Source organism: Moschus berezovskii, chromosome 27 (assembly GCF_049115385.1).
Source record: "Moschus berezovskii isolate FMDL1 chromosome 27, NW_MosBer_1.0, whole genome shotgun sequence".
Classification (NCBI taxonomy): Eukaryota; Metazoa; Chordata; class Mammalia; order Artiodactyla; family Moschidae; genus Moschus; species Moschus berezovskii.
Window position 1 is genome coordinate 15,902,477 of NC_142486.1, and position 23,792 is coordinate 15,926,268.

Below are 23,792 nucleotides of genomic sequence, written 5' to 3' on the forward strand. Positions count from 1 at the left end.
GCTTTCTATCTTGCTCCATTGGTCTAGATTTCTGTTTTGGTGCCAGTACCATACTGTCTTGATGACTGTAGTTTTGTAGTATAATCTGAAGTCAGGAAGGTTGATTCCTCCAGCTCTATTCTTCTTTCTCAAGACTACTTTGACTATTTGGAGTCTTTTGTGTTTCCACATGGACCACAGCCTTGTCTAACTCAATGAAACCACGAGCCATGACGTTTCAGTTCAGTTCAGTTCAGTTCAGTCGCTCAGTCGTGTCCGACTCTTTGCGACCCCATGAATCACAGCACGCCAGGCCTCCCTGTCCATCACCAACTCCCGGAGCTCACTCAAACTCATGTCCATCGAGTTGGTGATGCCATCCAGCCATCTCATTCTCTGTCGTCCCCGTCTCCTCCCACCCCCAATCCCTCCCAGCATCAGACTCTTTTCCAGTGAGTCAACTCATCGCATGAGGTGGCCAAAGTATTGGAGTTTCAGCTTTAGCATCAGTCCTTCCAATGAACACCCAGGATTGATCTCCTTTAGAATGGACTGGTTGGATCTCCTTGCAGTATAAGGGACTCTCAAGAGTCTTCTCCAGCACCACAGTTCAAAAGCATCAATTCTTCAGCGATCAGCTTTCTTCACAGTCCAACTCTCACATCCATACATGACCACTGGAAAAACCATAGCCTTGACTAGACGGACCTTTTTTGGCAAAGTAATATCTTTGCTTTTTAATATCCTATCTAGGTTGGTCATAACTTTCCTTCCAAGGAGTAAGCCTCTTTTAATTTCCTGGCTGCAATCAGCATCTGCAGTGATTTTGGAGCCCAAAAAAATAAAGTCTGACACTGTTTCCACTGTTTCCCCATCTATTTCCCATGAAGTGATGGGACCAGATGCCATGATCTCTGTTTTCTGAATGTTGAGCTTCAAGCCAACCTTTTCATTCTCCTCTTTCACTTTCATCAAGAGGCCTTTGAGTTCCTCTTCACTTTCTGCCATAAGGGTGGTGTCATCTGCCGTTTAGGGCCACCCAAATGGTCGGGTCATGGTGGAGAGTTCTGACAAAACGTGGTCTACTGGAGAAGGGAATAGCAAATCACTTCCGTATTCTTGCCTTGAGAAACCCATGAATAGTATGAAAAGGCAAAAAGATAGGACAGGGAAGCCTGGCATACTACAGTCCATGGGGTTGCAAAGAGTTAGACATGACTGAGTGACTGAACTGACTGACTGATTGTGTTTCCGTATGAATGGTGAAATTTTTTTGTTCTAGTTCTGTGAAAAAATGCCATTGGTAATTTGACAGGGATAGCATTGAACCTGTAGATTACACTGGTAGTATAGTCATTTTCACAATATTGATTCTTCCTACCCAGGAACATGGAATATCTCTATCTGTTTATGTCATCTTTGATTTCTTTCATCAGTGCCTTATAATTTTCTTTATACAGTTCTTTTGTCCCCTTAAGTTTATTCCTAGATATTTTATTCTTTCTGTTGCAATTGTGAATGGGATTGATTCCTCAATTTCTCTTTATGATTTTTCATTGTTTGAATTTAGGGATGCAAGTGATTTCTGTGTATTGATTTTGTATCCTGCGACTTTGCTAAATTCACTGATTAGCTCTAGTAATTTTCTGATAGTATCTTTAGGGTTTTCTATCTATAGTATCATGTCATCTGCAAACAGTGAGAGCTTTAAACTTATTCTTTTCTGATCTGGATTCTTTTTATTTCTTTTTCTTCTCTGATTGCTATAGCTAGGACTTCCAAAACTATGTTGAATAATAGTGGTGAAAGTGGACACCATTGTCTTGTTCCTAATCTTAGGGGGAATGCTTTCAGTTCACCATTGAGAATGTTTGCTGTGGGCTTATCATATATGGCCTATACTACATTGAGGTAGTTTCTTTCTATGCCCATTTTTTGAAGAATTTTAATCATAAATGGGTGCTGAATTTTGTCAAAGGCTTTTTCTGCATCTATTATCATATGGTTTTTATCTTTCAATTTGTTAGTATGGTGTATCACATTGATTGATTTGCATATATTGAAGAATCCTTGCATCCCTAGAATAAACCCAACTTGATTATGGTGTATGAGCTTTTTAATGTGTTGTTGAATTCTGTTTGCTAATATTTTGTTGAGGGGTTTTGCATCTATATTCATTAGTGAAATTGCCCTGTAGTTTTCTTTTTTTGTGTGTTGTCTTTGTCTGGTTTTGGTATCAGGGTGATGGTGGTCTCGTAGAATGAATTTGAAAGTGTTCCTTCCTCTGCGATATTTTGAAAGCGTTTTAGAAGGATAGGCATTAGCTCGTCTCTAAATGTTTGATAGAGTTTACCTGTGAAGCCATCTGGTCCTGGGCTTTTGTTTTTTTGGGAGATTTTTGATCACAGCTTTGATTTCAGTGCTTCTAATTGGGTTGTTCATAATATTTATTTCTTTCTGGTTCAGTCTTGGAAGATTGAACTTTTCTAAGAATCTGTCCATTTCTTCCAGGTTGTCCATTTTATTGCCATATAGTTGTTCATAATAGTCTCTTATACTCCTTTGTATTTCTGCATTGTCTGTTGTAACCTCTCCTTTTTCATCTCTAATTTTGTTGATTTGATTCTTCTCTCTGTTTTTCTTGATGAGTCTGGCTAAAGGTTTGTCAATTTTATTTATCTTCTCAAAGAACCAGCTTTTAGTTTTATTAATCTTTACTATTGTTTCTTTCATTTATTTTTCATTTATTTCTGCTCTGATCCTTATGATTTCTTTCCTTCCGCTAATTTTGGGGGGTTTTTGTTCTTCTTTTTCCAGTTGTTTTAGGTGTAAAGCTAGGTTGTCTGTTCGATGTTTTTCTTGTTTCGTGAGGTAGGATTGCATTGCTATAAACTTTCCTTGTAGAAATGCTTTTGCTGCATCTCATAGGTTTTGAGGTGTTGTGTTTTCATTGTCATTTGTTTTTAGGAATTTTTAAATTTCCCTTTTGATTTCTTCAGTAACCTGTTTGTTATTTAGAAATGTCTTGTTTAATCTCCATGTGTTTGTGTTTTTTATTGTAATTGGTATCTAGTCTCATAGCACTGTGGTCGGAAAAGATGCTTGATATGATTTCAATTTTCTTAAATTTACTGAGGTTTGATTTGTGACCCATGATGTGGTCTATCCTGGACAATGTTCCATGTGCACTTGAGAAGGTGTATTCTTCTGCATTTGGATGGAATGTCTTGAAGATATCAGTGAGATCCACCTCATCTAATGTATCATTTAAGACTTGTGTTTCCTTATTTTCTGTTTTGATAATCTGTCCATTGGTGTAAGTCAGGTGTTAAAGTCTCCTACTATATTGTGTTACTGTCAGAATTGATGGAGAAATCAAAAGCTTTTCAGACAAGCAAAAGTAAAGAGAATTCAGTACCACCAAACCAGGTTTACAACAAATGTTGAAGGGACTTATTATATAGTCAGGAAATACAGAGAAGAAAAATATCTACAAAAACAAACCCCAAACAATTAAGATAATGGCCATAGGAACATATATATCAATAATTACTTTAAATGTAAACGGATTAAATGCTTCAACCAAAAGACACAGACTGGCTGAATGGATAGAAAACAAGATGCATATACATGCTGTCTACAAGAAACCCACTTCAGATCTAAAGACACATATAGACTGAAAGTGAGAGGATGGAGAAATACAGTCCATGCAAATGGAAAGCAAAAGAAAGCTGGAGTAGCAATCCTCATATCAGACAAAGTAGACCTTAAAATAAAGAATATTATGAGAGATAAGGAAGGACACTACATAATGGTCAAGGGATCAATCCAAGAGGAAGACATAATAATTGTAAATATCTGTGCACCCAACAAAGGAGCACCTCAATACATAAGACAAACACTAACAGAAATAAAAGGAGAAATTGACAATCTCTTGACTATTGCAGTTATTTTCTCCTACTTCTCATTTGTATTTTTTTTAATCATTTAGAAACTTTTAAAAAGTGCATCAATTTTTTCATTTATGGTTTCTATATGTATATGTGTCTTTCTTTAGAAAGTATGTCTCATCCCAAGCAGGCTTATAAACATATTTTCCTTTTTCCCCCAATATTTTTATCACATGTCTATGTATTACATGTAGCTACTGATATCTGGAGATCATTGGCAAGTTTCCTAACATTGCTAACCTTTTGTTTTCTCATTTGTAAAGTAGGGATATTACCAATTTTATTTTGATATTGACATGGTTGAACAAGGGAACATTAAAGGCCATCAAATTCTTGACCTATTTAGAAATTATTCAGTAGTGGGTAGCTATTATGTTATGTGATTATCATGGCATTTAATATCTTATCATAATTTTTTTGTGCATCTGCCTCTTTCACTAAGGCTTTTCATTGATAGGAAATATGGTTTCTTTCCTCATTGTGGCTTCTACCCAGCGAGTTCCTTGGTGGCCTAATGGTTAGGATTTGGCATTTTCACTGGGGATGCCCAGGTTGGGGAGACATCCCACATTCCTAGAGCACAGCCAAAAGTATTGCTTCTACCCAAGTGCCTTGCAGTTAGCAATATTCAGATGTTTGTTGAATGAATGAATTGGTTGATGGAAAAAAGTGGGATCATAAAGTGGGAAAGCAATAATCTTATCAAGCAATTCTGATACAAAACTAAACACAAAAGTGAGGTTTAACTAGGTATAGAAGGAACGTTATTAAGTACTAATATCTAGGGGTTCTTTCTAAGGATGAGCTCCAAGAGGACTGAGGTTCCACTGATTTAAACTGCATGTGGATGTTTAGATGAACGTGCATTTTTCCAAGGAGAGGGTCCAGAAGCAGGTTGTAGTTCCAGGAGGCCAGGGATCTTGAATCCTTTGTTCACCATTGTATTCTTATCTCACAGAATAGAGCCTTCTGCTCATGATATTTATTGAATGAATATCTGGTTGACTGAATGAAAAGCTTTCATCAAATTTTCAAAAGGGTCTTTAGTGTCACCAAGTTTTAAGACTCAATAATTTGGAAGGAAAAAAATAAAACAGCTCTCTGAGAGAGGCTTTATCTGAGTCAGAACTCTGAGAGGAATTTATCACCACGGAGTGACTGAAGGATCTCTCTTTAGATTCCTTTCAAGGGACTGGTTGAGTCCTTTCTCCATCAGCTTTCTGATCCTCATATGATAGGCTATAGACATGCCTGAATCATAAGCCAGCTTCTGTCACCTACTGTCTGGTGGTCCAGGGATTAAGACTTCACACTTCCAGTGCAAGGGGCAGGGTTCAATCCCTGGTCAGGGAACTAAGATTCCACTTGCCATATGATATGGCCAAATATAAATAAATAAACTAATTAATTAATTAATTAAACATGTCTAGGGCCAGGTTTCCACAGTAACATCCTTTGAGGGCCTAATGAGTGGATTGAGTCAGAATGTTGGTGTAATGCTGGAGCATTACAGTTCACAACAAATTTTGTGTCTTCATTTGCTCCCCTCCAACTTGTAAGAAATTTGTTCACATCCATTTACCCTCATTTGCAGACCTCAAGGAATTTTCTTGCTCTAACCAGTTTGACTCTATTGGTCCATAGGATTTGCTTGGTTTGGCAAGTAAATATCGATTATGGTCACTGACAGAAACTTCTGTCCAAATATGCCTAATTATTCTGAGGCACAAGAATAATGGGGGAAAATTGTTTGTTGACTTTCTATTGTATACCAGCACTACTGGGTGCTTTCATGTCATCTTACCCTACAAATTAGACTTGTCATTAAGTCAAAGCATTAACAAAATTTTTGCTATGTGGATATTAATTTTGGACCTGAACCATAGCAGGCATTTAAAAAAATGATTTTTGACAGAATAAACTTTCTTTTACATTTTAACCTAAATTTCACAAACATTCAAGCCTGGGTAGACATGCTCCCAACCATAAAATGAGACTGAAAATCAGTGAGTTCTTGGGAAAACTGGGCTGTGGAGCTGTTTTTAGTAAATTCATCAGTAAATATTTACTGAGCAAATAATATGTGCTCAAACTATGAAAAGACCTGGGGTTTGTGAGAACATGGTACTCCAGGAGCTGAAGTGCAGGTAGGGAGACTAGTTCAAGACTAGGGAAAGCTTACCTAGTTGGCCCACACTGGGCTGGATGTGACTACTAGTGAATGCGCAGAGACTTCTGTAGGTTTTCAGGAGAGAGCTCTTGGCAGCACTGAGAAAGGATTTAGTGGGAAAGGACTGGATTCAGTGTTGGGACATGTGGGCTCTAGTTCTGGCTGAGGCTTAACTGGCTGGAAGACTTGGGGCAAGTAAGTCCCTTAATTTCTCCAGATATCAATTTTAGCCCCTTTAGAAAATAAAGGAGGGTGGTGGTATTGTTGAACTGTTCGTTTATTAAAGTGTTAGTCATTCAGTCATGTCCAACTCTTTTGTGACCCCAGGGTTGTAGCCTGACAGACTTCTCTGTCCATGGAATTTTCCAGGCAATACTGGAGTAGGTAGCCATTCCTTTCTGCAAGTGATCTTCCTGACCCAGGGATTGAACCCGGGTCTCCCTTATTACATGAAGATTCTTTACCATCTGAGCCATCAGGGAAGCCCATTGTTCAGTTATTAAGTGTCTTCCAATTCCTAGAATCTAAAATTCTGACAGCCACACTTATTTTTTCCTTTGAGAAGAAAATACTTCCTATATTTGGAATTGTAACCATCAACGGTATTTAAAAAACACCCACTAATACCCTAGGAGACTGGGCCATAAATCCTCCCCAGGTTTCTTAATCATTATTTTTTATCATGGCAAAATGCACTTCATTTACTATCGTAATCATTTTTAATTATATAGTTCAGTAGTGTTAAGTACATTTACCTTGTTGTGTAACCATTACCACCATCTGTCTCCAGAACACTTTTTATCTTGGAAAACTCAAACTCTGAACCCATTAAAGAGTAATTCCCTTCTCCTGTCTCCTGCCTCTTTATTTTCTGTCTGTATGAATTTGACTACTTATTGTATTGAAGATCTTATATAAGAGGAATCATACAATATTTGTCTTTTTGCAACTCACTTATTTCACTTAGCATAACGTCCTCAAAGTTCATCCATGTTGTAGCATGTGTCAGAATGCCCTTTTTAGAGGCTGAATAATATTCTATTGTATGCATACCATTTGTTTTTTATCCATTCATCTGTCGATGGACACACTGACTTGCTTCCTCTTATCTCTTTTGAGTAATGCTGCTGTGAACATGATACTTACATATCTTTTTGAGACTTTACTTTCAGTTTTGGGGGGTATATGCCCAAAAGTGAAATTGCTTGATAATATGGTAATTCTATTTAAAAATTTTGAAAGATACACTGATCTGTTTTCCATAGTAGATGTACCATTTTACATCCTCACCCACAATGCATAAGGGTTCCACTTTCTTCAGCCTTGTCAACCTTTGTTATTTTTTTTTTAAGTGGCCATCCTGATAGCTATGAAGTGGTATCTAATTTTGATTTTGATTTGCATTTCCCTAGTGCTTAGTGATATTAATCATCCTCTCATGTGTTGTCATTTACATATCTTCTTTGGAGAAATATCTGTTTAAGCCACTTTTTAAATCAAGTTGGTTTTGCTATTGTTGAGTTGTAGGAGTTCTTTATATACTCTATATATTAACTCCTTGGCAGATTCATGATTTGCCAATATTTCCTCCCATTCCATGGATTGCCTTTTCACTCTGTTGATTGTGCCTTTTGATGCACAGAAGTTTTAAACTTTGATGTAGTCTAATTTACCTGTTCTTTTCTTTTGTTGTCTGTGCTTTTAGTGTCATGTTGAAGAAACCATTGCCAAATCTAGTATCATGAAGTTTTCCCCTTATATTTTCTTCAACATTTGTATAGTTTCATCTTTTACATTTAGATCTTTCATGCATTTTGAATTAACTTTTGCATAGGGTGTGAAGTATGAGTTTAATTTCCTTCTTCTGCATGTGGATATCCAGTGTTCCTAAAACCATTTGTTGGAAAGACAGGCTTTCCTCCACTGAATGGTCTTGGCACCTTGTTGAACATCACTTGACTATATATATGAGGGGCTTCCCTGGTGGCTCAGTGTAAAGAATCTACCTGCCAATGCAGGAGATGAGGGTTGGATCCAAGTCGGGGGAGGGAGATCCCGTGGAGAAGGAAATGGCAACACACTCCAGTACTGGTTGCCTGGGAAATCCAATGGACAAAAAGAACCTGGCAGGCTACAGTCCATGGGGTTGCAAAAGAGTTGGACATGGCTTAATAACCAAACAACATATACGAGAGGATTTTGAGCTATAAACTTTTGGGGGGGGTGGTACAGAAAGGACATGGTCTCTGCTTTAAGTAAGCCTCAGCAGAGTTGAATACTCAGATTCTGTTTCATACAGCATTTGTTCAGTGCTGGTTGTGTGCTCAGTGGGTGCACTTTTCCCCACACTTCATCTCTCAATCTTCCCATTCAAACAGTGAGACAGATAAGATGATCCCCTTTAACAGAGAAGTAAACTCAGTCCCCAGAAGAGCACGGTTATGTTTTATGTAGGGGCAGGGACAGAGTCAAGATTTGAACCCAAAGTTATTGGTTCCATGTGTCCTGTCGGGTTAAGATGGACCTCCTGTTCTCATCTCTAAAATGCGAGCAGAAGTGAAAGCTGATGGTCTCTATTGAGCAGCCTTGCAGCTGTAGGATCCGATGCATCAGTCAGTTCAGTTGCTCAGTCGTGTCCGACTCTCTGCGACCCATGAATCACAGCACGCCAGGCCTCCCTGTCCATCACCAACTCCCGCAAGGGGTCACTAAATGCCATGGATCAAGCGTGTGGTGCAGACGTTCAGTTCAGTTCAGTCGCTCAGTCGTGTCCGACTCTCCGCGACCCCATGAATCACAGCACGCCAGGCCTCCCTGTCCATCGCCAACTCTCGGAGTACAGACACCACTAAACTGCAGAGAAAAGTCTGTGCTCCAACGGCAGCCCGGAAGACCAGAGTCCTGGGGCCGGAGCCCCGCCCCCGGGCGGACCCCAAGTCTTTACCCGGAACTAGGGCGCGGCTGGGCTGTGCTATTGGCACGGGTGGGAGACGAGCAAAAGAAAATTACCTGCGACGAGATTCTCGTTGAAATGCCCCCATGGTCCCCCCGAATGGAGAGATTACTATTTCAGAATGCCTCTAGGATTACCTCCGATGCCTCTCTTCCTTTTATTCACCTCCCGTGGCGTTATTTCTTTCCCTTTGCCCCTGCATTGGATGTTCTTTTGGTACGCCCCCACCCCGACAGGGAGGGGCGAGGCGCCCTCGCAGGAGCACTGCGCATGCGAATCCCGCCGAGGCCGGGTGGGGCGGCTGGGTGGGAGCACGGACCCCGCCCCTTCGCGACTCCACGCGTGACGTCGCGGGGGGCGCCGGCCTCCGCCCGGCTGCGAGCGGTGAGAGCGAGCGGCGGGCAGAGCCGACGCTGCTGGAGCGGGAAGGGATGCGGGTGTTGAGTTTCTGCAGGAGGGGCTTGGCGGGGGAGGGGAGGCCTAGGGGCACCACCAGCCACCGACCTCTGGTTCTGCCCTCCCCCTTCCTGCCTTTTCCGTCCTTCCAGATGTGCCAGGACGGGAAACAGGGCCGGGGCTGAGCCTTGATGACACCTGCATTCTACTTCAGCCCCAGCCAATCTGTTTATCTCACCTTCCAGATGTTCCTTTTCATCAGGCTGTCGCTTCTCGCCGGGGAAAGAGCACTCCACTTGGAAGAGGAGCCGGGTTTCAGACTTTGGCCCTTCCACTCCTTTGTTAAAGTGTCTGAACCTCAGTTTTTCCCGTAGTTATTTTTGCCTTGTCCCACCTGGTTTTGAAGATCCATATGACCCAGAGAAATAGAAAGGAAATGAACATTTGTTCAGTTCTTGCAAGGCCAGGTACTAGGGCAACTTTTATCTGTCCCATTTAGTCCTCACTACTTGATGTTCTTAGAACTCCATTTCACAGATTTCTTCAATCTCACACAGGTTCGCTGATACGTCTCCTTGAGCCAGTGAGTGGCAGAGGAGGATTTCAGTTGAGTTTATCTCCAAAGTGGAGTTTTTTCGTCCGATACTTATCTGGACTCTCAGCTGGAACCCTGGCCAAACCGTAGCCCCGGAACAGCTGCTTCCTGAATTTCTCCCCTGGAGAATTCTCCTTTTTGAGTTCCTTTTTCCAGCACAGCGTACTCTGCTCTGCTTCCGCCTTGATTACTTCAGAAATGAAATTCAGCAAACATTTATTGAGTGGTGCATGGAGATGAACACTCGGAGTCAAGAGCCTCGGATTCCTGTCCTGGCTCTGCCACACTGACTGGCTGTATGGCCTTGGACAAGTCCCTTTTCTTCCCGATGCTTTAACTTCCCTTTGAATGAAATGGGTAAGTGCCTTCTTACTGGCAGGCTCTTGTCCAGTTCTCCCTTCCTGTCCTCCAACAGGCTCTTCCCGGAGGCTCAGACCCCTCTGCTCCCCATGGGCAGCTGCCAGGCAGGGCACTACCTGCATCTCTGCCTGGCCCACCACCCACCTCTGGTCTGTGCCACTTTGATCCTGCTACTCCTTGGCCTTTCTGGCCTGGGTCTTGGTGGCTTCCTCCTCACCCACAGAACTGACCTGCGCAGCCCTGACATCCCCCAGGTGAGTACTCACCCTCCTGCTCATCCATCCCCTGCAGGCCATTTCTTGCTGCTAATCTCCTCTCACCTCCTCACCTTTTTGCACACAGGACTGGGTCTCCTTCTTGAGATCTTTTGGCCACCTGACCCTGTGCCGTGTGAATGGTACAGTCACAGGGAAGGGGCGTGGGTCTCATATCGTGGGCTTACTGACCACCTTGAACTTCGGAGATGGTCCAGCCAGGAACAAGACCCAGACATTCCAAGCCCAGGTCCAGGGTAGTCGTATGGGATTGAAAGGTGAGACCAAGGAGGAATTGTGGGGTTGGATATCAAAACACTCAGGGGTGGGGCCCTGCCTCTGACCTCACCATCCTGGTGACCTTGGCCACATCTCTGGGCCTTAATCACTTCTGCTATAATTAAGGACTAGATATTTTCAGTGAACACAATGCCCACTGTGTAGATTCCCAATAAATGTTTTCTCTGTCCCCTTCCAGCTTTGAGGGTTCTTCGATTCTATCCTTGGAGGTGTGGTGAGATTGGCAAGATTTGACTTCAAGTTCTTTCTCAGTCCTCTTCACCCCTTGGGGCTTCTGTTAGAGGCACCTTCTTTTTTCCTCAGGGATATCAGAGAAGCATGTTCTATTTATTTAACCTAGGGTCTTTAGTGCCTGATACATGCTTGATACAGTGCCTGATACAGCTCTGTGTGCTGTGAAGTATACAGAAAAATTAGACATCTTTCATTCCCAAATTGCTATAAGTCTTCTGGGAAAATGACGATTGAGAATGAGTTGGGCGTGCAGTTAATTCCTGGGTGAAATTTGGCCTCAAGTTCCTTATCTAAAGACTGTGGAAATGAAGAAGGAGGAGAGAAAAGTGGAATTCTTAGACTTCTGTGGTCCTTTCCAACACTATCGTTCTAAGATTCTCCATGGAATCAATATGTATATGTGTGGGGAGGCACACATATACATATATTGCCAGGTGAGAGTAGGCCTTTATATAGTGTACATGTGTGTAATCAGAGAGCAAGAGCAAAGGAATGTATATGATATATACAGACTTGGAACATTTTTCCCTGTTCTTTTTATGTAAAATATATGTATAAATATAAAAGAATCACATAACCATAAAATACACCTATTTAAAATGTACAAGTAAATGGCTTTTTTTATATTAAAAAAAAAACGTGCAACTGTCACCACTGTCCATTCTAGAACATTTTCATTACCTGACGAAGAAATCCTGTCCCCATTAGCATGCACTTCCCTTTTTCTCCTAACCTTCCAGCCCTAAGCAACCAGAAATACTTCCTATCTCTGAAGATATACCTTTTCTGGACATTTCATATAATATGTCGTCTTTCGTGATTGGCTTCTTTTACTTAGCATAATATTTTCAAGATTCATCCATATTGTATGATATGTTAGTACTTCATTTCTTTTTGTTGCTGAGAGGCATTCAGTATGTGCATATTCCACATTTTATTTATCCATTCATCACTTGATTGATATTTGAATTGTTTCCGTTTCTTACCTGCTACGAATGATGCTACTGTAAACACTAATGTACAAGTTATTGCATTATTCTGTGTTTTCATTTCTTTTTTGAGTATATACCTAGAAGTGGAGTTTCTGGGTCATATAGTAACTCTATGTTTAAGGAACTGCTAGACTGTTTTCCAAAATGACTGTACCATTTTATATTCCTTCCAGCAGTGTATAAGAGTTCTAATTTCTTCCCTCACCAACACTGGTTATTGCCTGTTTTTTGACTGTAGCCATCCTAGTCAGTGTGAAGTGATATCTAATTGTGGTTCTGATTTGCATTTTCTTTTTTTTTTAAGTAATTTATTTTTTATTGGAGGCAAATTATTTTACAATATTATATTGGTTGGTTTGCCATTTATTGACATGAATTCGCCCCGGGTTTACAAAGTTCCCCCTCCTGAACCCCCCTCCCACCTCCCTCCTCCCTTTATCCTCCCTCTGGGTCATCCCCGCATGCCAGCCCCGAGCATCCTATAACATGCATCGACCCTGAATTAGTGATTCGTTTCACATATGACAACATACGTGTTTCAATGCCATTCTCCCAAATCATCCCACCCTCACCCTCTCCCACAGAGTCCCAAAGACTGTTCTATACATCAGTGTCTCTTTTGTTGTCTCGTATACAAGGTTATCATTTGCATCTTTCTAAATTCCATATATATGCGTTAGTATACTGTATTGGTGTTTTTCTTTCTGGCTTACTTCACTCTGTATAATAGGCTCCAGTTTCATCCACCTCATTAGATGCATTTTCTTTTTTTATTGAAGTACAGTTGATTTACAGTGTTGTGTTAATTTCTGCTGTACATCAGAGTGATTCAGTTATACATACATATATTCTTTTTCATATTATTTTCCATTCTGGTTTATCACAGAATATTGACTATAGTGTCCTGTGCTATACAGTAGAACCTTGTTGTTTATACATCCTATATATAATAGTTTGCGTTGGCTAACCCTAGACCCTCAACCCGCCCCTGCCCCCCCTTTCTCTTGGCAAACACAAGTCTGTTCTCTATGTTTGTGAGTCTATTTCTGTTTCATAGATACATTCATTTGTGTTGTATTTTAGATTCTGCATATAAATGATATTGTATGGAATTTGTCTTTCTCTTTCTGACTTAACTTCACTTGGTGTGATAATCTCTAGGTCCATCCATGTTGCTGCAAATGGCATTATTTCATTCTTTTTTATGGCTGAGTAGTAAGAATTTCAGAGAAGGCAGTGGCACCCCACTCCAGTACTCTTGGCTGGAAAATCCCATGGACGGAGGACCCTGGTAGGCTGCAGTCCATGGGGTCGCTGAGAATTGGACACGACCGAGTGACTTCACTTTCACTTTTCACTTTCATGCATTGGAGAAGGAAATGGCAACCCACTCCAGTGTTCTTGCTTGGAAAATCCCAGGGACACGGGAGCCTGGTGGGCTGCCGTCTATGGGGTTGCACAGTCGGACATGACTGAAGCAATTTAGCAGCAGCAGCAGCAGCAGTAAGGATTTAGGTTGTTTCCAGATCTTGGCTGTTGTGGGGTGCATGTGTCTTCTTGAATTATAGTTTTGTCTGGATATATGCCCAGGAGTGGGATTGCTGGATCATACGGCAACTCTATTTTAAATTTTTTAAGGACCTTTCATACTGTTATCTGTAGTGGCTGCAGTAGTTTATATTCCTACCAACAATGTAGGAGGGTTCCCTTTTCTCAACACCTCTGCCAGGATTTATTATTTTTAGGCTTTTTAATGATGGTCATTCTGACCAGTGTAAAGTGGTACCTCGTAGTTTTGATTTGCATTTTTCTGATAATTAGCGATGATGAGCATCTTTTCATGTGCCTGTTGTCCATATCTATGTCTTCATTGGAGAAATGGCTGTTTAGTTCTTCTGCCCGTTTTTTGATTGTGTTGGGTTTTTTGGTTTGTTTGTTTGTTTGAGTTGCATGAGCTGTTTGTATGTTTTGGAAATTAAGCCCTTATCAGTTGCATCATTTGATTTGCATTTTCTTGATGACTGATGATATTGAATATTTTTTTCATATACTTACTGGCCATTTGCAGATCTTCTTCAGAGAAATGTATATTCAGAGTCTTTGTTCATTTTAAAAATTGGATAACTTTTCTTTTAATTATTGAGTTGTGGGAATCTCTTTTGTTTTCTCGATACAGGATTCTTATCTGATGTATGTTTTGCAATTTTTCTCTCCCATCTCTGGGTTGTCTTTTCAGAAAGTTTTCATTTAGATGAGGTCCAGTTTCTATTTTTGTTGTTGTTACTGCTTATGATTTTAGCATTATATCTAACAAGACGTTGCCTAACCCATGGTCACTAAGTATAGGTTACTACTATTGTTTTCTTGTAAGAATTTTGTATTTTTACTTCTAACATTTAGATCTGTGATCAATTTTGAGTTAATTTTTTTTGTGTATGGTGTGAGGATAGGGTTCAACTTTATTCATTTGCAGGTACTATTCAGTTGACCTGGCACATTTTGTTGAGAAGACTATTCTTTCCTCATTGAATAACCTTGGCACTCTTACTGAAAGCAATTGACCATAGACATATGGATTTATTTCTGGATTTTCAGTTCTATTCCATTGATCTGTGTCTCTACTTATGCTAGTACCACACTGTTTTGATCACTGTAGCTTTGTAGTAAGTTTTGAAATCAGAAAATGTGAATTCTCATCTACGGCTCTACCACCCTGACTCAGAAGCTAAGCAGGGTCAAGCCTGGTTAGTACTTGGGTGGGAGAAAATGCAAACTCTCCAGCTTTGTTCTTTTTTTAAAAAAATATTGTTTTGGCTATTGCAGATCCCTTGAATTTTCATATTATTTTTAGGATCAGCTTGTAGGTTTCTGCTTCTGCATGGTTAGAAACAAAGTTGTAACATTAAAGATTGTTTTGGACCAAGTAAAAAGTAATCACACATGATTGCATCATCTAAGCAGGAATTATTAAATACCTACTATGTACCAAGCATGGGGAATAGAGCAGTCTGTAAGATACGGATCCTCACCTCAAATCACTCACAATCTAGCAAGGATACAGATGTGAACAGAAGTAAATACCTTTCAGCATGTGCAGTAGAACACAGGGTACAGTGAGAGTACTTGTAAGTCTATCAAGCAGGGATGGTGAAGACAGGCCTTTCCAAGAATATAGGTAGGGATTGAACTGAGGCTTGAGGGAGGCTTAAGAATGTGCCCTTTCGGCCAGTGCATGCACATGGGCACGGTTGCTGTTATGTCCAGTTCTTTGTGACACTGTAGACTGTAGTCCACCAGGCTCCTCTGTCCATGGGATTCTCCAGGCAAGAATATTAAAGTGGCTTGCCATTTCCTCTTCCAGGGGATCTTCCTGACTTAGGGATCGAACCCGTGTCTCTTGCATCTCCTGTGTTGACAGGCAGATTCTTTACTGCTGAGCCACCTGGGAAGCCCCATTCCAGCCAGAGGGAAGAGCATATGCAAAAGCAGGCAGACGGGGATTACGATGGCACATTTAGGAACTTCGGGGATTCAGTTTGTTGCAGAGAAAGGAGTATTGATGAGTGGCAGGAGATGGATCTGAAGCAGCAGGCAGAATTCCATGAAGAGTCCCTTGTGTCAAGCCAAAGTAGTTGGACTTTTAACTAGTATGTTTGGCTTACTCAATGAGTTTAATCAGAAAGATAGTAGAATTTTGTTCTTTTGTTCTTTTTAAAAGATCATACTCTGTTGGCTGACTGCCTGGAAGGAATGGGTCAAGGTGCATGAAGACCAGTTAGGAGGTGATTGTGATAAAAATGTGATAAGGACTTCCCTGGTGAACCAGTGGTTAATACTGTGCACTTCTAATGCAGGGGCATGGGTTCCTTCCGTGGTCAGGGAACTAAGATCCCACTTGCAGTGTAGCACAGCCCCCCCCAAAGAAAAGATGAGAAGAAAAATTCAGCTAAGACTGTGGTGTGAAAGAGGGGGACCGATTTGAGAGAGTTGATAGAAGTGTGAGATGGATAGGATTTGGTGACAGATTTGATTTGGGGAACGTAGAAGAAAGGGAAATTCTCTTATAAATTTCACAAATATGTTTCTCAGTTGCACTTTGGAGAAGGCAGTGGCAACCCACTCCAGTACTCTTGCCTGGAGAATCCCATGGACGGAGGAGCCTGGTAGGCTACAGTCCATGGGGTTGCTAAGAGTCGGACACGACTGAACGACTTCACTTTCACTTTTCACTTTCATGCATTGGAGAAGGAAATGGCAACCCACTCCAGTGTTCTTGCTTGGAGACTCCCAGGGACGGGGGAGCCTGGTGGTCTGCCGTCTTTGGGGTCGCACAGAGTCAGACATGACTGACATGACTTAGCAGCAGCAGCAGCAGTTGCAATTATGATGTATATACTGGTTTGTATTTTTTTTTCACTTTATGACATCATGTTTTCTATATTACAGAGTAGCCAGAACACTATTATTTTAATGGATATAAATTGATCTGTTAATTGGTTAGACCAACCTTTGTTAATGCTTTCTCTACTGATGAACATTTTTGTTTTCTATTTTTTGGTATTTTTCATGAAATTACAATAAACACTTGGTATACTTCACATTTTTCTTTTGAATCCTTTTCTTAGGATTAGTTTATACAAGTGGTATTACTGAGTCAAAGTATGGACATTTTTTTAAATACACAAATTCATTTTGTTGTGGAATCAGATTACGTAGAAAGGTACAGAGCAAATGTAAAACTCTTCCTTACCTCCCCTGCAGAGTCCATAGTTTGCTGGGCATCCTCTCAGTCCTTCTCTATCTCCATTTAAAATTGCAACAGAAACAACCAAATTGTCCTCTAAAAGTGTCACCAGTTAAGAGTGCCCATTTCTCCACATTTCAACAACTCTTGTTATTATCACTCCTTTTAATTTTTATTAATTTAATGGTTCAAGGAATTGCCTGATTTTTATTTTATTTTTTTAGTGAAACAGTAAAGTGTTTATTAGGAAAAAAGAGTACGGTATGTGTGGATAGACACATGGGCAAACTCAGAGAGTCATACCCTTGTAATTTAAATCACTTGTGTGGGGCGTTTCTTTTAGGTTTCTTCTGGCTAGTCTTTTTTTCCCTGGGTTGGCAATTTATTTTTTAAAAAACTAAAAACCTGGTTGTCTTAATTTCTTCCTTGACCATCATTTTTCTTAGCAGAACAAGTTACAAAAAACTGGGGAGGGGGGTTATATTATCTTCGCAGACTGACATATTTGCGGAGGACCCGTGAATAACAATGATTCAAAAGCTCCTAGGTTTACTCCTGAATCAGGCAAAGAGCAAAGGACAACACAAGAAGGAATTTTGTTTACAACAGCTTAATATGACATTGATTACAACAGTGCAGTGGTTACGATTATGTTCACAATGGGATATTCCTTGCCCAAACACCAGACAGGCTAAAATCACCCAGCTGCTTACAAACTGAAGGAAGCAGTGCAAGCAGTCATCTGAAGAGTGGGAACCTGAATGGTAAGGCTTCTCTGGTGGTGAGACTCTTGACACCAACGGCACCTCACCCGGACCACCTTCCCTCACTCGAGTCCTGGTCTTTTGTTTCATCTAAGAGGGCGGAACGGATCTCCAGCTTTTTCAGTTCTTCTCCCAGGTCCCTGCTCTGGTGCATTGTCACAGCCCCCCATGGACTCGCCGTTGAGGTACACTTGCGGGATGGTGGAGTAGTCTTTAATGCCTTGCTGGAGCTGGCGGTCGTCCAGCATGTTGTAGGCCAGGTAGTCACGGATGCCGTGGAGCTGCAGGATCTGCACCACGGCGTTGCTGAAGCCGCACTGGGCTGCTCCGGCATCCCCTTGAGGAAGACCACCACCTTGTCCTTCTTCACCAATGCATCTAGGTGTTCCCAAGAGCCGCTGCCACCCAAGCGTTCTGCCTCGCACACCCAGGATCTGCAGGCTGCTGCCTGCACCACGCCCACAGTGGAGCAGAGCTGCTGCCGCCTGGCCCAGGGACCTGTTCATCCCTGCACTTGGGCCAGAGCCCTTGACCCCTGGAGACCTGGGCTAGCCCCTGGCCAGTCATTTTGATTTGCCTGAGTCCGTATTTGGTATATCACAGGATCCTCACATGTATGCTCACGCATCTCTAAGCCAAGGTGGATTCCAGTGAGAAGGCCTATGGGTAGTTTAGCATCACTCCCTTTTGGACCTCCAAGGAGTTTTCTAGACAGGAAGGTCTCCTTGACTTAGAGAATGAGGAATATGTGGTCTCTTATCTGGGTAGGGCCTAGCCTCTCTTGATTGTCCTGCTATTAATATTTTGGAGTTTCTGATCACAGGGAATGAACTCCCAATTGTTCAGCCAGTGGGGATAGACACATCTACCTCCTGCCTCAATCTACATTGAAAACAGAGCCCCCAGGTTGAAATTTTTTTACCCTGAACCCCACCATTCCCATTGCCTGCTAAAACAAAAATAGCAATATTCTCCATAGAATTTAAACAAGATGATGTTCAGAATCTTGTAAAATAATTCTTAAAATGTCATGAGACAACCAAAATTATTCAGCATATAAGGACCACAAAAAGTTCAACTTGCACAGGAAAGAATGATCAATAGATGTCAGAATACACATGACAGAATCACTCGACAAAGATTTTACGTCAGCTATTATAAAAACAAGAATACTCTTAAATGCTAAAAATAGTCTGTAAAGAAATAGAGAACATAAAGATGTAAATGCAAATTTTAGAATTGAAAATCACAACAACCAAAATTAGAAACTCACTGGCTGGATTCAGTAACAGACAGAGGAAAGAGTCTGAACTTTGACTTTTGTTGTTGTTTAGTCACTAAATTGTGTCCAACTCTTTTGTTTTTGTGACCCCATGAACTGTAGCCCACCAGGCTCCTCTGTCCATAGAGTTTTCCAGGCAAGAATACTGAAGTGGGTTGCCATTTCCTTCTACATGATTCTTTAAATTAATTATTTTTCATTGAAGGATCATTGCTTACAGAATTTTGCTATTTTCTGTCAAACCTCAACATGAATCAGCCATAGGTATACATATATCCCCTCCCTTTTGAAGCTCCCTACCACTCCTACCTGATTTTTTAAAATTAATTTCTTTGGCCACCTCTGGTCTTAGTTTCAGCATGAGGACTCTAATAGTGGTGGAGGGCTTAGTTGCTCTGTAGCATGTGGGATCTTAATGCCTGTCTAGGGATTGAACCCGCATCCCTTACATTGGAAAGGCAGATTCTTAACCACCAGGGAAGTTCCAGGATTTACCTGATTGTTTTAATTTGCTTTCTCCTGATTGCTAGTGAAGTTGAGCAATTTTCGTACAGGTATATTGGCCATTTTCATGTATTGTCTGAATTTCCTATTCATATCCTTTAGTTATTTTTCTTTCAAGATATTTATCTTATGATTTTTCTAAGATCTTTATACATTCTGGGTAGTAAACACTTGCCAATTAAATATGCCATAGGTATTTTCAGTCATTCTGTTACTTTCTTTTTTTAACACTTACCTTTCATTGTACGGAAGCCTTTAATTCTTACGAAATTTATTGCTCTTGTCCTCAGGCCTTTAAGTTTTGTGTCTTCTTTTGGAAGGCCTTTGTTTCCCACTTCAAATGAGAAAATATTCTTCTCTGTTTTCTTTTAATACTTACTTAGGTTTTTGTTTTGTTTTAGTTTATTTACAAAAGCTCTTTAATACATCTGGACTTTATAGTGTCAGGTAACAGTCTAACTTTTTTTCCAAATGGAAATTGTCCCAGGGCCATTGACTGAGGAGGCCGTTCTTTTTCCACTAATTTGAAATGAGATGTGAACTTCTTAATGGATTTGGGTACCTAGTAGAAAACTGTTTTCTTCAGAAGAATGAACTAGTTTATACAAATTGATAGCAGCAGTGTGTATCTGTCTCAGTTTTACTGCAGCCTTCTGAGAACTGGTATGACCGTTTTATTGATTGTGAGCTAACTTAAATTTTGTTTATATTGGTACGCAGTTATTTTCATTTCTCAGTGACATAAATGATGGTATTAAAGGACTTTCTTGAATACAGTCAATACCAAAATACCTAGTACTGTAGGAAGCCTACAGAAATGAATAGATGTCTAAAGATGGATACCTCCCAGAATTTTCTTAACATCTCCTCCCCTGTGCCTGTCATAGGATCTTTTGCAGGAGAGCTGGTCCTCGTTACGGCCAGGGTGACCACAGAAAGGACCCCAGGAACCTGCCTGTATTTTAGTGCTGCTCCAGAAATCCTGCCCTCCAGCCAGCCACCCATACCCTGCTCAGAGGAGGGAGCAGGAAATGCCACCCTGAGCCCTAGAATGACTGAGGAGTGTGTCAGTGTCTGGAGCCACGAAGGTCTTGTGCTCACCAAGCTGCTCACCTCGGTAAGAGCCTCAGTTTGTCAGGCTTTCGTAAACTGCCATGCTGACTGTTGTGTCGTGAAGGCCCCTGGAGGTAGCTTTACCAAGGGGGAAAAGCACCGGCTTTATAAAGAGTCTGTGTGACCTTGAGCAAGCATGTGGGCCTTTCAAAACCTCAGCTTCCTCATCTGTAAAATAGAAAACGTGATACTATCTCCTAGTACTAACAAATAAGGAAAAATGAGAATGAATGTAAAGTGCCTAGTACAATGCCTGGTACATAATAGATTGGATAAATGTTAGCTATTACTATTAACAATTGTCTTTAGATACAATAAAACATGATCTTCACCTCAGAGGAGTTCAGAAGCTGTAATAAAAGGCAGAATGGACTAATTGCTATTGGAGAGATGTGAGCAAAGTGTTATTCAAACAGTGAGGACCAATTAACTCTTAACTTGCATATTTATGGGGAGTGCTTCACCAAGAAGGTGGCATTTTAAAAAGGGAATTGTTTACAGTAGTTTATAATGTACAAAGTGTTTTCAGGTTCATTATCTTATTTGATCTTAAAATAGCCTTTTGAGGTAGCTGTTATTATCACATTTTACAGATGAGGAAACAGAGAGGCAGTGAATTGCCCCAGGCCATACAACTGGTTAAGTTGGCAGAGCCAGGATTGCAACCTGCAGTGTCTGACTTCCAAGTCTGAGGCTCATTCTGCTCTGTCAGGGTGATCCTTGGAGAATGAGGAAGACTTGGGCCAGGAATGCCATAGAGGGGGTTCAGGAGAGTGGAGACACATTCCAGGCAAAGAGATTAGCGTGAGCACAGGCCTAGGGATTGAAAAGTGTTCAGTGTTCGGGGGCACTCCACGATGAGGGCTTAGGAATGACTTAGGGGAAGAGGCAAAGAGATGCAGGGGCCAGGTCATGAGGTACTGTGATGCCTGGCTAAGATGCTATGATTTGATAACTGCAGGTCGCAGGATTCCCTGGTGCTAGGTGAACAAGCCTGGCTAAGTGGAGGAGAGAGACAGTTAGGAGCCTGCTGCATACACTTCCCTCAGATTTGTAAAGACCCTGGTGAGGAACGTGACCTGGGAGCTTGGAATCCAGAGATCTTGGTTTCCACACCTGGCCCTGCTTGCACACTTCAAGACATAGACAGTAGTGAACTTCCCTGTCTCTTGGCATCATTACAGTGTTCAATTTAATGTTTGAGCAAGAAAGTAGACAAGTGTTAGATTGTATAAAAATAGAGGGCTTCCCTGATGGCTCAGCGGTAAAGACTCCACCTGCCAATGCAGGAGACACGGGTTTGATCCTTGGTCCAGGAGGATCGCACATGCCATGGAGCAGCTCAGCCCATGTGCCACAACTACTGAGCCCACGTGCTGCAACTGTTGAAGCCCTCATGCCCAAGAGCCCGTGCTCTACAGCAGGAGAAAGCCACCTCAATGAAAAGCCCTCATGCCACAACTAGAGTAGCCCCCACTCTGCAACTAGAGAAAAGCCCATGCAGTCACAGAGACCTAGCACATCCAAAAATAAAAATAACATTTTCCCTTTGGTTGTTCCCTGGATATGGAGAGCCTTTTCCCCCCATGGAGGCTCTCTCTATAGCCCTTGGGCTAGGGGTGTCTAAGATGTCTTCTTCCCTAGGGAAGATCCTCCACAGACCCTCCATCATTCTTCCTTCCCTCCCTATCCCCACCCCTAGGAGGAGCTGACTCTGTGTGGCTCTCGGCTGCTGGTTTTGGGCTTCTTCCTGATTCTGTTCTGTGGCCTCTGCTGTCTCACTGCTGCGTGCTTCCATCCGCGCCGGGAGTCCCACTGGTCTAGAACCCGGCTCTGAGGGCTCTGGCCTAGTTCCTGTCTTGTTCTCAGGTAAAGTTCTTTGACTCAGTCTTGTAGGAATAGGGGATGAGATGGGGGTGGCAGTTCTGAGACACAACTATTCCTAAACAATACGGTTTGGTTTTACTTATTTCTGTACTCTATAGAGATGGAATCATACACATCCTCCTGTGACTGACTGCTTTCAGTTAATATTCTGACTTTAAGATTCATGTCCAAGCTTTTTGGCAACAGTCGTGAATTAAGAGGGTTGAAATTTGATGATGTGCCCTGGATATAAATCCTATTTGTCTTGCTTTTTTTTGTGTGAAATTCTGATGCCAGTTTTATGATGTAAATTTTGTGAAATTCATCTTGAGCTGTTCAAAAGGATTGATGATGCCCGTTTACTAGACACATACTATGTGCCCGAGTACTTCATATGCACCTTCTCTTTTACATTAGCCATCACTGCATTTAGAAAAAGTTCTGCCAATAGGATCTATGGAGGGACGCAGCCTCCACAGTGAGGGTGGGACATATTGGCTGGCTAGTTAGTGTGCTCGCTCATTAAGGTAAAAAAATTCTGTAAAAAAATTTCTTTTCAGGTGAGTCTCGTATATAATTTGAGAGTCATTTTATTGTGTGCTGCTACTGCTAAGTCACTTCAGTCGTGTCCGACTCTGTGCGACCCCATAGATGGCAGCCCACCAGGCTCCCCCGTCCCTGGGATTCTCCAGGCAAGAACACTGGAGTGGGTTGCCATGTCCTTCTCCATTTATTTTCTCCATTTATTGTGTACCTAGCTCTTAAACTATTTTCAGCTTTGGCTGGCTGCTGTGCCCTAGGAAGTCCCTGTGGGAGAAGAGGAAACAGCCCAGGCCCAGGGAAGAGCATTAACCAGAGGATCTGGACCTTTACGATCAACTTTGCTTATCTTGCTTAGGGCTAGACCTGACTACTGCAATCATCTACTTGGGTTGGGAAAAGGTGACACCCTCTCAGCCTTTCTTAGATTTGAGCAGATTGGAAAAGGAAGGCATTCTGGCTCCTGGCAGGTCCTGGGGTCCTGAGGCCATCTCACTTGGAATGAGTGCCTGTGCTTATCTCTAGTTGTCACTTCCTCTGCTGCTTCCTCAATTTCTGCAACCATCCCAGAGCTTCCTCCAGGGGCTCTCTGACCTGCCCTATCTTTTTATTTTTTTTTTTTTCCAGGTGTGGATCAACTTCTTGGGCCTTGATTCTGAGTTGGAAGAGATGTTACCAAAAGTGGAGAGCTGGAATGTGGGAGGAAATAAAAGGCCTTTTTGCTCAGTGTTTTCCGGGGTGTTGATTGGGGGTTGGATTGAGGTGGGAATTTTAGGGTAGGAAGGCTCGGGAGGTT

General features: G+C 41.6%; 1 protein-coding gene and 1 pseudogene across 7 annotated transcripts; one reads left to right on the top strand and one right to left on the bottom strand.

Moving 5' to 3' along the window:
- The first annotated feature begins 9,304 nt into the window (after positions 1–9,304).
- Positions 9,305–23,791, top strand: TMEM219 (transmembrane protein 219). Of its 7 annotated transcripts, XM_088833102.1 has the most exons (7): positions 9,324–9,436; positions 9,694–9,915; positions 10,006–10,054; positions 10,459–10,657; positions 10,746–10,935; positions 20,365–20,594; positions 23,624–23,791. In XM_088833102.1, exons 2-7 carry the CDS (start codon positions 9,861–9,863, stop codon positions 23,774–23,776), a joined length of 876 nt encoding a protein of 291 aa, XP_088689228.1. In that variant the 5' UTR covers positions 9,324–9,436; positions 9,694–9,860; the 3' UTR covers positions 23,777–23,791. The 7 variants fall into 7 exon arrangements, with proteins under 7 accessions (XP_055265793.2, XP_088689228.1, XP_055265788.2 ...); XM_055409819.2 differs by lacking the exon at positions 9,324–9,436 and having other exon boundaries at positions 9,459–9,915; positions 10,006–10,339; XM_055409817.2 differs by lacking the exon at positions 9,324–9,436 and adding an exon at positions 22,293–22,459 and having other exon boundaries at positions 9,469–9,915; positions 10,006–10,657; positions 23,624–23,725.
- Positions 17,735–18,197, bottom strand: LOC148773651 (glutaredoxin-related protein 5, mitochondrial pseudogene; annotated as a pseudogene).
- Position 23,792: the final 1 nt, after the last annotated feature.

Excerpts from the sequence above, each read along its gene's own strand:
- TMEM219 (XM_088833102.1), top strand. The coding sequence starts at position 9,861 with ATGACCCAGAGAAATAGAAAGGAAATGAACATTTGTTCAGTTCTTGCA. Across the intron at positions 9,916-10,005 it reads TTCAGTTCTTGCAAGGCCAG|GTTCGCTGATACGTCTCCTT; the intron begins GTACTAGGGCAA and ends AATCTCACACAG. Across the intron at positions 10,055-10,458 it reads AGTGGCAGAGGAGGATTTCA|GCTCTTCCCGGAGGCTCAGA; the intron begins GTTGAGTTTATC and ends GTCCTCCAACAG.